At 43.6% G+C, this 15,664-nt stretch overlaps 1 protein-coding gene across 1 annotated transcript in view; it reads left to right on the plus strand.

Annotated features, from left to right (window-relative positions):
- Positions 1-15,664, plus strand: part of LOC137431809 (uncharacterized) — a 228,562-nt gene that overhangs the window by 202,438 nt on the left and 10,460 nt on the right. The window contains exons 46-49 of the mRNA XM_068123527.2: positions 4,667-4,720; positions 8,496-8,603; positions 12,939-12,992; positions 13,480-13,587. Coding sequence (XP_067979628.2) covers positions 4,667-4,720; positions 8,496-8,603; positions 12,939-12,992; positions 13,480-13,587 — 324 coding nt within the window. The remainder of the gene's footprint in view (positions 1-4,666; positions 4,721-8,495; positions 8,604-12,938; positions 12,993-13,479; positions 13,588-15,664) is intronic.

Here is a 15,664-nt window from a genome sequence, read left to right on the forward strand (position 1 = left end):
ACCCGTCAGGATGACTGGGACGAACATCTCCCTTACTTGCTCATGGCCTACCGAACCAGCCAGCACGGGGCCACCGCATGCAGTCCAGCGTTGCTTATGTATGGGCGGGAGTTACGGGCTCCCGCCGACTTGCTATGCGGTCCCGTGCCAGACACAGTGGTTAACCCGCCGAGGGAGGGGTACGCACGTCACCTAGAGGAAGGCATGGAGCTAGTCCATGCCTTCGCCCGCCGCCAACTCCATCTGGCGGGGGAAAAGATGAAGCGCAGGTACGACGACCGGAGCCAGGGGAGTCAATACGCTCCGGGGATGAAGATTTGGTTCTTTAATCCCCGGAGGCGGAAGGGAAGGTGCCCAAAACTCACCTCCCCCTGGCAAGGCCCAGGAGTCGTCCTGTCGCAAATCTGTGACGTGGTCTTTAAGATCAAAATGGGGCCACGAGCCCTCCCTCGGATCGTCCACGCCGACCGGATAAGACCTTACACCGGCGAGCAGGCGCCCCCGTGGATCGCCTCGGCTTTAGATGCCGAGGCGGGACCCAGTACCTCTGAATAAGGGGGGCTTATTAGTGCCAGAGGACTGGGGGATTGAGGAGCGATAGGCCCGGTGGGAGAGGGTGGCATCCCTGCCACCTTTCCCATGTGAGTGGGGCAAAGGAGCAATAGTTTATGGGGTGTATGGCAGTGAAAACTAGCCCGGGTGGGTTAGGATATGGTGTGTAGGGATCTAGCGAAGATGACATTAGGTAACGTTAAGATTAGTTAGTGACTGATACCTGTAGTGGGGACGCAGGTAGATTAGTGTGGATTATAATGACGAGGGAGCGCAATAGTTTAAAGGGACGACTGGGAAGCGCAAGTTTCAGAAGGGAGTAGTTAGCTGAGATGATGCCGTGTTTGTGAGAATTGAACAGGTGTGATTGCACAGGGGTGCAACTGGACAGGTGTGTGGAGCAGTGTATGAGTAGTGAGTGTGTGGATCAGCGCGAATGCGCTTGGGGAGAGAAGGGTGCAGGTGGCACCAGGTGTGAGAGCACAGGTGTGCAGGTACAGGTGTGTGGAGAGAGTTGGAGTGAGTGGTACGGAGTGGTGTGCATGGTGCGAAGGTGTGGATGGGGGAAGAGTGGACCCCTTTCACGAGCACCCGGGGCGGGTAGTGTAAGTGTTAGGTAGAGGGTGCAGGTAAATTGTGGTTGGATATTGGCATTTGTGGTGCGGTTGCAGAATGGTGTTGTGAATGGGTGCATTAGTGTTGTGGAAATGGCTGGGCGTGTAGCCTGTTAGTGTGTGTAGTTGGTTGGGCACTCCACCACTGTGAGGATGTCGGCCAGGTGAGGCCGCAGGTGGGCTCTGGGAGCCGGTAGTTGTGAGTGGGTGCCTGAGGGTCCCGGGTGTGGATCGGGCAGCCCAGTGCCAGAGAGGGCACGGAGTGGGGAGAGAGCCAGAGGGCCTTCCCCAGGTAGTTAGGTTAGGGTGAGGAGCAGGTAAGCTCGGAGGCAACTGCAGTGGTGGAGGTGTGCAGGTGGGTAGACCCACTGGGAGAGGTACACGCCGCAGCCCAGAAATTGTGCGAGGGCACCGGGAGATGAATCGGGGGAGTGAGACCCCAAATCGAAGAGCACCACAGTTTGGCCAATGGGAATTGGTTTTTAGAACCCATAGTGTAAGAGGGCCAATGGTTTGGCCGGAGAAAGCCCCCGGGTAGTGTAAAGTTGTTAAAGTCATTTAGGAGATAGTTAGGATTGATGAACCTGTCGCACCATACGCAGCCACTTACCTGTGGTGATGATGATGACTCCACACCTGTGTTTTCTTTGTTTGTTGCAGGAAATGAGATTGCTGTGAGGATTTGTGAGACGCATCACGACGTGGATGAGACATTGGGGTGATTCCATCTCTCCCTCCCTAGGAGGGACTGATGATGAATTGGTGATGGCAAATTTTGATGTTCAGTTGGAGATGGCAAATTTTGATGAGAGTTGAAAATGGCAAATTTGATTGGTTAGGAGGGAGAGAAGACGAATTTGGTATATGGGAGGAACGGGGAAGACAGTAGGGATGTTTGCTGATTTGTAAAGTAGATGTTTATGAGTAGTGTTGTGTTGTGTGGATGCAGTAAGGGGTAAGGGAGGGGCCATGTAGGTTACCTGGTGGGGGGGGGGCGTACGATAGGAACGTACCTGTCTCACCTGGTTCCCATGTGCCCCCAGTGTGCATTACCTTACATTGCGTGCACTTTTGCGCCCTTACCACCTTACTCACTTGTCTGCTTCTTTTGTCTCCCACCTCCGAGGATCTGGCTTTGGGGTAGAGAGAGAGGAGAGAGAGGTGCTGGCTGCGCAGTTGTGGGCCTGCACTTTCGCTGTTCGCTGCCTGGATCGGTACACCATATGGACCGCAATGTTTGTGGCCACCCACAATGGACCGCAGTTCGTTTGCGGCCAAGCACCACCCGGGGATGGACCTATGGATCAAAGTGGCACCTATGCCATACAGGTGAACCACTAATAGTTAACACCACCAAGTGCACCACAAGAAGAGCAAGAGACACCTGCAGGGTTAGGGGTTGTTGAAGTTATTTTTATTCCAATGAACAATGGTGACTGCACCGATTGGTGGTGGGGTGGTGCTGTTGATGCTCGGAAAGGGTGCTCTGCACGTTATTAAAGGCCGTCGGCCACAGAGCACTCGTGGGTTGGTGTATCGATGTTGGCAAGCGCGCTCTCTCTATGCATAACATCTGCATGTGTTCCTCCAAAAACAGGTCCTGGATCGTAGTGTAAATAGCAGCGTAGTCTTGTAAATAATGCTCCCTACCGGCTGTATGTTTAGTTTGAGAATTCTTTCCGGATTCGGTTATCCTGTGGGTGTGTTTCTGTGAGGAGAAGGGTGCAACGTCGCAGGGGGACATATTTACTCATTTGTGAATATCTGTAAAACTGTCGCACTCAGGGTAGAGTTAATAGTAGAGGGAACTACATTGCGTGCCACACTAAAGTAGGTAAAAATTTATCGGGTCGGGACGCCCCGAGGGTAGAGAAGGGTGCAATGTTGCGAATATGGAATTTGGCCTCCATATCCGCTTGTAAATATTCCCCTATTTTCTCCGATACTCCCCAACTCTCCCTTACCCCATTCCCTAGTCCCATTGTCTGTAAACAACACCCATTAGAGCCGATCTTCCCCTTCATCCCCCCATTAAATGTCGTGCCCAGGTCCCCCGCACCACACGTAGACAATTATAGGACATCTTGCTAGTTATTCTTAATCTATGTCAGTTAAGGACTTGTTTCCATTAATTATGACTCTTCGTTGCACCAGAATGTGATTATATGGCACCTGTTAGGAAGTTTAGGACCTCCCCATACCTCTCCGCATCTCTTCCCCATGAGGAAGCGCCAACTACAACAACAACAACAAAAGAGGGGGGCGGCGCGGTGACGGCATGGGGAGTGGGCGTCCTCCTTCCGGCTCGGTTAGCCACCATTGACCACGCGCTCCACGGGGTTACCACGAAGGGGCTCCCTGTCGGCCCCTCGTCAAGGGCGGAGCCGGTAACCCCCGCACCCAATGAGAAGCCATGGGCCGATGCCATCTGGGGCGGCGCTAACGAGCCGAGGGCGTGTCACTCCCCGCCGGATATATACGCGGCCCCGCGCCGGACGTGACGAGAGATGCGCCCCGAGCTGGAGAAAGAAGGACCTGCGAGCGCTGAGAGAGAAAGGCCCGCCTGTGAAAGAACGTCCCCTCCGAGCGCTGTGAAACCTCCCGCATCTCTGGACCGGACCGGGTCGATTCTGCCTTGAGCCAAGAGTGCACCTTGAGCCATCGCGACCTGCCTTTCCTTTTCATCAACCCCCGTGTGAGTCAGCATTTTGTCCCGTGTGTCTGTCGTCTGTCCGGGGTTAATATAAGAGTGTGTCTAAGTGCCTGTCTTCCTGTAATATACCTCTAGCCCCTGTAATCTAACCTTTTTCCGTACGAATATACTTGAGAATCGAAACGTTGGTGTCGTATTGTGTCATTATAACCCAGCCGGGTGTCTTCTTTTTCCTTCATTGGTCTAGCATAGCGCGATTAGTCAACCCCGGGTGCAATCGGGGTAACTTGTACGGATACGGCGGCCATCCCGCTCGGCCCACCATACCATCAAAGTCGTATCTGTAACAATATATTCATATACAGTATATACATTAATACATATCCAGTATATACATATGTACATACATACAAATACAGTACACACACTACAAACTTTAAACTATGTTGGGGAGAATATACACGATATATATTTATAAATATTATATGATACAGGTGAACAAAAAACGGAGGAAGCAAAATCATAATTGAATAGGTAGTGGTAGTTGAATGGTTTGTAACCTTATTATTTGAGAGGACGAATTATGGCATTGCTCTCAGAATTTTAAGCATTGTGATGACATTATTTACTCTTAAGAAATGACTCATGACTTAATCATCGATGAACATTTTGGTGAGATGTAATTATTTTTGCCAGGCAATGTGTGTCCAACTAAAGTCTAAATAATTAAAAACAATCGTTAGTTGGGCAAAATATTTCAATGGATTTTGATTTTCAATGTCTAAAGGTCAGAATCATGAGCATAAGTGCTGATATTTCTCATCAATGTTAATGTTGTGTCTCTCAGGGCTCTCAAGGGGAATCTGGAACTTCAGGACGCAGAGGACCAGTTGGGCCCATTGTAAGTTTTTAAACTTTGTTTGTTTTACCGTTTCAACATCATACTTTGTTTTATAAATTTAACACTGTTTCATTTTATTATAGCCTATTTGAAGATTTGCATCATATATCCATGGTGGTCAAACCAGCATTACTGCCATCACTTGGACAAAACATGACTGAATGTCCTGTCTTCAATCATCTGGATGTAAATTGTTGGTCTTCACAGTGGTAACATTGACATATTTACCCTACAAGTAGATAATATGGGATATAATGAAGTTAATGTGATTGATTAAGTTACAGATTTATATATGAGGAATATTACATGTCGATACGACACTGGTACTGTATTATCAGCCAAATGTTGTTTTACTCTGTCGAAAGTTTGTTTGTTGAGGGTGTAATCTCAAGGTTTTATGGAGTTGTGACATAAATTTTAATTAATTAATTAATGATGCAAAAGACCCATTATTGTAATTGTGAGTTGCACATCTGCGACTGCAACTCTGATGGCATTTGAGAGGACCAAAGTGTCGAAGAATTAGGAAAACCAAGAAATATCTGCCATATCTAACTAACTGAAATAAAATAAATATCTACCTTCAATTAGAAATAAATGAGAAATAAATTCTTCCATTGTTTCTAATAAAACTCAGCAAGTGAGCACATGCATTTTCTAGTGGTAAAAAGATAGTAAAATGCTCTCACTTATATGTCTTATTTATGAACTTCATATTATTTTAAAAAGATCTTCATATATCAAGATTAAACTCTTATGTTTGTTCCCATGTGTTCTGAGCAAAGAATGTTGACCAGAATGGGGTTCAGACTAGACTGCGCTCAATTGAAGCATGTTTTTTCCTTCCCTTATGAAAGACGGTTTAATAGTAGATTTCTCAAGATGAGGCAGTGTGTGTGAACTTTGTCTTTTTCTTGAAAAATTGAATCAACAATCAATATTTTCCAATTTCTACTCAATTCTTTCTCCCATTCCCCTCGTAACTCACCCATTGGATGATGGCTTCTTCAAAGAGAGAGATAATTAATATTGGTGAAATCTGTCCCCCTCTCACGTCCATTAAGATTTCACTGAATCCAAAGAACGACAGCGAAGTCAAAAAACGAGTTAATCTGCTTAGCCATCAGAATACTAACGTATTACTTGTGACCACCTTTGTGACCATCTTTAGAGGCCATTTTTCCCCGCAGAGCAGGGGTTGGCCTTTTTCGGGCACCGTGGTCCCTCTTTTTTGAAGCAATGTTTTATGGCCGGATGCCCTTCCTGTCGCCAACCCTGTTAGTCGCCTCTTGCGCCACACAGGCAATTACCAGTGAGCTGGTACTCAATTTGCCAACCTCGGAAGGATGACAGGCTGAGTTAACCCCCCTGGCGTTAATACAGCAATCGACCGGGATTTGAACCCAGGATCCCAAGTTGGCACCCTAACCGCTAAGCCAACATCAGGCTGTTCCTAACTCAAAAGGTGCCTGAGATATTGCCCAGATGTCGAAAGAAAATAAATGCGTACTTAATTAATCGATATATATATATATATATATATATATATATATATATATATATATATATATATATATATATATATATATATATATATATATATATATATATATATATATATATATATACAGTGGAACCTTGACTTACGAGTTTAATTCGTTCTGTGACCGAGCTCGTAACTCAAATTGCTCGTTTCTCAAATCAAATTTCCCCATTAAAATGCATTGAAATGCTATTAATCCGTTCCAGCCCGCCAAAAACCACACCAATTTTTTTTTAAATATGCAGTATATATAAAAATATCTCGCGCTTTATATTTCACCTGTATGCAGCATACAAGTTGGCAGGATGGCCTGGACTGGAGGTACGCACACTTGACTCTAAACTGTCCAGCCTGGGTTTGAATCCCGACCCAGCTATAACCTGTCATGTCGGTGTTTCACAGGCAGGGTGATTCATCAATGTGTGTACCGCTAAACTGGGCGCCCCGTTTGCGTCCCATTAGTTGTTGGATGTTAAGGATCTCACCGTGTCTTCCACAAAGAGAAGGCGAGCTATCGCCGGCACTCTGAACAAGTTGTGGCCTGGCATGCTCTTCTCCTCTGCCGTTATATACGTCCTCCTTGGCATCTTTTTCCAGAAGAGCCCTGTCTCGTCACAGTTGAAGATTTGCTGGGGGATGTATCGTTCGGCTTCTATCAGTTCGGCAAAAGTTATAATAAAATCTTCAGCTGTCTTCACATCTGCCTCACCAAGTCGACAACACGCACACCTTGCTCATGTTTTTCGACGATTGCGTGTTTTATATCCAAGCACATCATCCTCTTCTTCTTCTCAGTACTGCCCTTGGCACTCAATTACTTAGGACCCATGGTTAAAACTAAGAAATTTTCCAAAATAACCAACATGCGAAAACAAAAATGCAGTGATATACGGCAGAGATACTGTACTTGCACGGCAAGATAACCACGTGACCGGAACCCACCTGGTGGCGGCTGGCGTAAACTCAAAATAACCAACATGCGAAAACAAAAATGCAGCGATATATGGCAGAGATACTGTACTTGCACGGCAAGATAACCACGTGACCGGAACCCACCTGGTGGCGGCTGGCGTAAACTCAAAATAACCAACATGCGAAAACAAAAATGCAGCGATATACGGCAGAGATACTTGCACGGCAAGATAACCACGTGACCGGAACCCACCTGGTGGAGGGTGGCGAAAGCTCGTAACTCAGATCTCGGCTCGCATCTCAAAGCAATAAACCGCCCGAGCGACGGCTCGTATCTCGAAAAACTCGTAAGTTGGGGCACTCGTAAGTCAAGGTTCCACTGTATATATATATATATATATATATATATATATATATATATATATATATATATATATATATATATATATATATATATATATGTATATCATCATCAAACCCAGGATCCTCGGATCCCAAGCCAGCACCCTAACCGCTAAGCCAACACCAGGTTGCCAACCTATTAATTGTCAGACCCAAAAATATTATACATTCAGTTGAGAAGAAAAAAATCCTTTATCGATCCAAGCATTAGGTTTGTGTTATCCAAGCAGTTCTAACTCAAAAAGCTATTGACAGATTTGGACAAACTTGGTGGACCGGTTGGGTGTGTGCCAATGATGAATTGTTTCGATTTTGGTGAAGATCTGAATCCGGATCCGGACACGAATTTTTTTTACATGATTCTTCACTATTGAGAGAGGGGGCCAAAAAGGATAAATATCTCAAAAAGTTGTGGACGAGTTATGACAAAACTAGGTGGATGAGTTGGTTAGGTGACAATAACAAGCCGATTAGATTTTGGTTCACATCTGGATCCAGATCCGACCTATCAATGGATACAAAACGTAAACTGTTCGCCTGGCGGAGGTATGTGCTCTACCGAGTGCCGTTATAGTTATTATTGTTATTATTTAGCATGCATACTCATGTAGAATATTTTTCCAATCTCAATTGGTATTTATTAAATTATGCATAATCTTATCATACAAGAAACAGCAAATTTTGCGCATGTTCAGAACCTGTGACAATGACTGTTACCACAAATAAAACAACAATTTAATTTCTAATAAGTTTTAGAGGATTTGATTTTTCTTCCATTTGACCATTATCCATGTCCTATTTTCGCTTGTACACTAGCAGTGTTGTAGAGACCAAATATATCTGCTACGTCTGGGAAGGTACTAAAAACAAAGTCATGAAAACAAATGGCCATATTTTACATGCTGTTCGTGTTTGCAGGGACCATCAGGATCATCTGGGTCAGTGGGTGAAACAGGCGAGTTTGGAGGCCGAGGAATCAAGGGCCACCGAGGATGGTCAGGCCTGCGGGGTCTTCCTGGTGTCCCGGTATTTAATAGCATAAACCATAAACAAATGCAACAAACCAGTAGAAGCAGAAAAATGATTTTAAAAATTACCTTTTAAATTGCCAGACTGTTTATTATTTCAATGCTGCATGTTTTCTATACAAAAGAAGTCATGGAAGTGCCAAATGACAGAGGGATACAGGTTTACAGGCTGACGGAGGTTAAAGGGGAAACAGGCAGACAAAAACACATTGATACATCACAGGGGTAGGTTGAGTGACAGGAATGGGAGAGACAGAATTCGAATAAGAAAAGTAAACTGACTTGTCTTGTGACAGTGTAAACACAGCTTGCATCCCCTTTTTGTAGGTTATGAATAATCCAACAATTTGTGAATTTTGCTCGACAATGATGGGAAGAGCCAACATTGAAAATCAAGGAGGGGTTGGTGGGAGTCCGTTGTATCGAAAATAGCAGTGTGGGTATGAGAAAGAGTATGGGGTGACGATGGACCCTGAGCTTGAATGATTAGAGGGAAAAGCATGAGGGAACAGGAATAGGAAGGTGGTCCCACACATGAAAAGGTACAGGGTGGAGAAATGGAGATGAGCATCCAGCTTTGAGGAATGCAAATCAGGTATGGGTTTTTTTTTTTTTCAAGAGTGTGCGTGGGGGTGGTGGTGGGGTGAGGATGGGGAGAAGATGGATAAAGTAAGGCCAGAAGTGTAAAGAGAGGCATGAGATAACAGTAAGATAACAAACAGAGCCAGTTCCACAGAAGAGCAAATATAGGAATGCTAGAACCACCTTTAGAGGCCATTTTTCCCCGCAGAGCAGGGGTTGGCCATTTTCTGGCACCATGGTCCCCTTTTTTGAAGCAATGTTTTATGGCCGGATGTTGTTCCTGCCGCCAACCCTGTTAGTCACCTCTTGCGACACACAGGGAATTACCAGTGAACTGGTACTCAATTTGCCAACCTCGGAAGGATGGCAGGATGAGTCAACCCCCCTGGCGTTAATTCAGCGATTGACCGGGATTTGAACCCAGGATCGTAGGATCCCAAGCCGGCACCCTAACTGCTAAGCCAACACCAGGCTAAATATAGGAATGATAGAATGGAGGTAAACATTATTACATGATTGGGAAGGATAAACAGTCAAGGGATTCTGGACGAACCTTTTGCAACCTGAGAGAGCTGGGGGTAGATGGATGAGAGGGCAGACAGAATGAGGCCAGAACTGAAGCAATGGGAAAGAGATCCCACCAACCTGACTGTAAGTGATTGAATAGCAGACCCTGTGTATAACCTGAAAACCTTGGACCTGACTATCTCACAAGGATCAAGTTTGGAAGTAGTGGCACCAGCACATAGTAGGGAGCCATATTTCATAGAACGTTGGATGATTGTCTTGCGTGCCATGCTGAGCAATGCGTGACTCAGAACGGACTTTACTCGGCAGAGACTACCAAGGTGTTGGCCAGCCTTAGATGTTTTGGAGTTATGGTCAACTCGATATAGGTTATGACAAATAGTGATGTCTAGGATCTGCAAGTATTGCACCGCTTATGGATGTTGACCGAAGATATAAATTGGAGGGTTGATCCTGCATCTCAGAAGTTTGGCATCTGTTCTGCACAGCGTGTCATCATCAATAAAAATGATTTTAGGAAGTAGCATTGTAGCAGAAATTTAGGATCTTGATATGCATCATTGACGTCTCCACTTCCCTCAACCGAGTTGTTGAGGTTGAAGTTTGAAAATTAATGAACATCATCAGTGGATAAATTGGAAAGTAAGAAGGCTTGAGAGATATATTGTATTGGGAAATATAACCTGGTCCAGATCAATGTACAGCCTGGGCTGCACTTTTGTAGTCCAAGTTCCAGTACACTTTCATAAATTTGGCATCCATGATGGAAAGATCAGAGGGTTAAAGGTCAGGAATAAAATAGTGCTGTATTTGTTCAATGATGCAGAAGATTTGGGTTTGGGAGCAAACAGGGAATGGTGAAGGAAAATGGGGAAAATGATGCAAGAGAATGGAAGAGCCTGATGGAGAGGTGGGCACAGAAGGGGAACATCAGAAAAAGACAGAACATTTTTTTATTATACAGACAAGCATTCATGAAGAATGAAAGAGTGATTAAGGGACTTGGTGTTGAGAGAAAGGAGTGAAAAGTTGTTTTAAAAATAAAATTAAAACAAACGTTTATTTAGGAGGCAAATGAGGAGGAATTCACGAGAGGAAGGTGACTGGAGATGGAGGTAAAGAGTAAGGAACTAGGCCACATGGAACGTGCGTAATTAATTAATGCAGCAGATGTATAGAAAGGAAAGAACGAGCCTCGATTCTGTATACCAAAAAATTAAAATTTAAAAAAAAAAGAGGTGTCATGGTCTTCGACCACCACGATGAACACAAAATACACTGAAAATGTTTAAACAAAGAATTTTGCAGAGTGGGAGAGTAAAGAGCAGAAAGCAAGCACGGAAGGAAGTGAGCTACGCATGAACGAGCATTCACAAAGCAAATAAGAAAAGTGAGGACGGAGAAGGAGAAACTTTTTGAGTATTAATTTAGATGGTTGAGTGATGTTTGATGGAGAGAGAAATGTTAAAAGGAATAGGTACAACAGCTTGACTGATTATTATGAAACAGGTAGCATCTAGCTTTGCAGGAATGAAGCGGGCCATGTCTGCACAGCCGAACAGGCCTCATCTACAAAGTACTTCAATTATAATGCAGAACCATGCAAGTTATGTAAAAGAAGAGCCCATCAGTCACAATTTTCTAGATTATACTTAACCCTTTCGTTTTATTTAATCCCAGGAAAACAGAGATGAGTTCAAGGGACATCTTTTTTTAAAATTTTTAATGACTGTGAACTATAATCCTGGAGCGTCCAATGCTCGTACATGCATTATGAATTTGAAGAAACATGGAATGAACTGTTCTGGTTGTTCAGTTGCTCATTTTATCATCGAAAAATCATATATATGGAATTTGCTAAAAAGTACAATATAGTTCGTTTTTTGGGGGACTTGACTTCCTTATAGCATTGATATACTTCAGTCATATTGATTGAGTTGAACAGACCATTGGGCTTTCCCTTTTCCATGTCAAAAATATTGATTAATGTGTTACAACTGAATTTGCAAACATTTTTGCAACTCATTTTATCAACTTAAAAGTTCATAAGATTACATTTACTGGCATAGGAAACATGACCTCTCGGTAAATATACTCGTATCGACCTTTAGCTGATAAACTCGCAGGTCGCACAAGATCTGCCAGCAACCCTCTTATGGTTAAACTGGCAAAATCTAGGCTCTCTGCTCACCTTCACTCTTTCATTCCCCTTTTCTCCCACCTCTGGAACAAACTCCCCCACTCCCTTCAATCCCACTCCTCCCTCCAGGTCTTTAAAACAGCTGTTCACCGCCATCTCTTATCTTCCCCCATCCAAAACCTTCATCTTTTCCACCCCCGCTAATTCACCCCAGATCAACTTGTTTGAAATTCCAACTTCTTTCCTGGAAGTCCTTGCAGTGTCCATATGTTTTATACCTCTCTCACCCCCCCCCCCCAAGCCCTCCCTCTCCCACATTTCTCTCGATGTCCCTGCTCTCAAATGTTGTGTTTGTGTCCTTCCCCCTCTCTCCCCAACTTGTCTACCGCTCCCCTTATTTTGTGTTTTATGTGTCGGTTTGACTTTTTGTGTGATTAATGTTAGCTCTTTCACGAGCCTCGATCTTGTAAACAAAAAAAAAAAACTCGCTTGTTTATCTTGTCCACCGAAGCCGACTCACACTATCCTTCTCAGAGACATGTATTACATTGTATTTTCAATTTACTTGTGTAAAATAACTTCACCTTTTCCTTATCACGCGCGCATTGCTATAACGCTATTGCATATTCACATGTGGAATTGGCCATAATATTCTCCATAATAAGCCTTTGGCTGATAATAAAACTGCACGAGTAACTAATTGCTGGAAAAATGGAAAATCTTACGGATGGATAAATTGCAGCTGGTTTTGCAGTTAAGCAGTTCATACTCCAAATGTTCATCTGGGCAAACAGGGAATCAACCATCCTATTGTGGAAACAACCTGCTGTTTTGTACATGTGCATGGTTTGCAATGCAAACTAAATGAGATCGTATTTTCAGGCAAATATCAAACCAGACTTATTCATATTAGCTTCGAAATGTAATCATATGGAAGTTCAAAACCATTAATACATGCCTGAACTTGTAGCTCTCCGCAGAGGTCCCGAAGCGTATAATGATTTCGAGCTTCTGTGATGTTATACATGATGTCCCCACGTTTCATGTTGTCTCCCTTTATGTGGTTCTTTTTATTTTTTTTAGGGACCTCATGGTGAAACTGGTGGAGGAGGTATCGCTGGACATGCAGGCTCAAGGGTATGTTATGTCATTGTTTGTCCTAAAATAAGCATGCACTCGTGTGTATTCAATTATTGTAAGAAAAATATTTCCTAGAAAAAGGGCATTCCGCCAAATGCATCTTGCATGGTCACATTTACACCACATTTCTACTCCAGCACAATGCATACACCAACATAGAATCAAGTGAAATGGGCACAGGAGGGTGATGGTGCAAGTGAATAAAATGAGTTGATCAAATTAAACATATACACAAGCATCGTATTTTGCCACAAATCCTATAAAAGAAAATGACAGTAATGGGGTGTCCTTGGTATGAACACAAACAAGACGTGATGTTGACATTGTATTGTGAATTTTGTATTCATAAGACGATATTGTGAATAAAAGACAAGTGGGTATTAGCAATACCAGTGAAAAGAGGAACAGTTTTATTCTTTTAAAAATAGTAACAAAGTTGCTAAAAAAAATTTTTAAACTTTAACTTCATTGCCTTTCTCTGCAGGGAGGCTTAGGCCAGGCAGGTAGCCGTGGAAAAGATGGCAACAGTGGGCAGTCTGGACCCGTTGGACCCTCAGGCTCTCGTGGCCGCAGAGGCGAGCTTGGACACGTTGTAAGTACCATTATGTTTTCATGTATTATTTAACCTCGCCGTGCACTTTTATCTTTTACAAAACAAAAAATACTTGTGATATAGCATAAATGAGCCTTCATTTACCCCTATTGTGAATACACGGAAAATATAGTTATCTCTGACTGTCGTACCATGTCCCTCCGACTGACCCAAAGACTATTAGGGAACTCTGGTCTTGAACATTTATTTCACCAAATTATAATAAAGGAGCCCAACCATTGGAGCTATCCAATAATACTTGCATTAAATCGTACATGTATAAAGCAACCAAGGAAATTTTGAATAACAAGATAGGCCGACACCTATGGGAAACCCATTGGCATAGACATTTCCGACACTTGGCCATCTGGAGTTTAGATGCTGCACGTCGAGTTTTCCAAAACGGAACTGGCTATTCACAGTTCTCTTGAGTGTATGAAAATTATGGCAAGTCCTTTCTTTGGGAGGTGTATAGGCAACAGGCTACTGCCTCAATCACTCCTGAAAATAAAAATAACCCTGGTTTTATAGCTCGGGTAGGTCCTAATTGCAATTGCCCAGAGGCCAAAAGCCTAATGCCTGAAGCATGAGGCCTAGGCGTATTGCCGCCTCCTCAAGGCCCTGTTAAAGCCAGTGTAAAGGCAAGAATTATTCTAAAGTCTTGGCTCAGTTTTCGTTTTTTATTAGTTGGGTTGGTGTGGTTCATTAAGTTTTTATGTTCAAACTCTGTGCTCGCAACTCAAACAATGCATAAAACATTCAGAATCATTAAGTATGACAAAATGTAAGATTTTCTCCCTTTATTTTCTCCCACAAAAAAATGGATAAAATAGTAAGTAGATCATAATTACTTATAATACAATTAATACGAATTAATATCAACCATGTATTGTGGATGTAAAACCCTACAACCATCCGTGATCTTTCACATTTCAGTATGGTACCATGCTTTATATGTGAATATGATTGGCTATGGCGAGAATTGATTTTATTATTTGTGGCACCAATCGAAAACTGAAATAGACCTACGACTGCAATGGAATGATCCGCACTCTTCAGCCCTTCATTGTCCCTTGGCTGCCCCCCCCCCCAATCCCCCACCGCCTGGAGGTCAACAAACATCACTTCTGTTGACAAGAATGCTGAAAAGCAAGATCCCATCAACTACAGACCAGTGAGCGCACTTCTATTTACAAGCGAAGTCATGGAAACCATCATTGCTGCTGATGTCTTTCCTGGTTTCAAGCAGCCTCATCACTGACTATTAGTTTGGATTCCATCCTCGACATTCAACTATCGATATGCAGCTGCTCCTCTTCTCAGAAATGGTTGGAGGCCCTAAATCTCAAAGCGGAGGCTAAAACCATCTACCTTGGACAATCTCAGGCATTGAACAGTCCGGCATTCTGTTTTACTTGCCGAGCTCTCTGCCTGTATCATACAAGGCCACATCCATTCCTGGATTTCTCACTGACAGTTATTTCGGATCTTTGTCACATTCTGATTATCTGAAATTGATTAGATGCTGGTCTGATAAATGGAATCTGGAATGTCGATCCACATTCCTGGAAAATCACACATTCTCACCCTGTCGTTCCAGGAAGATTCCCATAATGAATCTATTTCAATGTTTGGCCCCTCAAATAGGTTCAGTCTCTCTCTTTAACTTGTAGTTATTACCTTCAGTCAATACTTCACCTGATCCAACCTGATAGCAAAGATGGACTCCAAAGTTAGCTGCAAACTGGCCATCCTCCATTCTTCTTCTCGCTCTCCTGGATTCTATGGAATCTACAGTTCTCAACATTATTGGTATCTCTCACAATGAATCCAAATGATAAGCTATGTTTCTCGCACATTGCAAGCAAGTCAGTGGCCTCTGTTATTTACCGCCGCTGGTTCGGTCTAGCCCCCTTTCCTCTCTCAACCTTCCGATTCAACTTAGTAACTCCAGGATGCATGCATTCTTCCATTAATCCCCTTCTGGTTAAAAAAAAACACCTTTAGAGGCCATTTTTCCCCGCAAAGCGGGGGTTGGCCTTTTTCGGGCACCGTGGTTGTTGTTGTTTTTTGGTCC

Source organism: Myxine glutinosa, chromosome 7 (genome assembly GCF_964187855.1).
Source record: "Myxine glutinosa chromosome 7, kmMyxGlut1.1, whole genome shotgun sequence".
In the NCBI taxonomy this organism is placed as follows: domain Eukaryota; kingdom Metazoa; phylum Chordata; class Myxini; order Myxiniformes; family Myxinidae; genus Myxine; species Myxine glutinosa.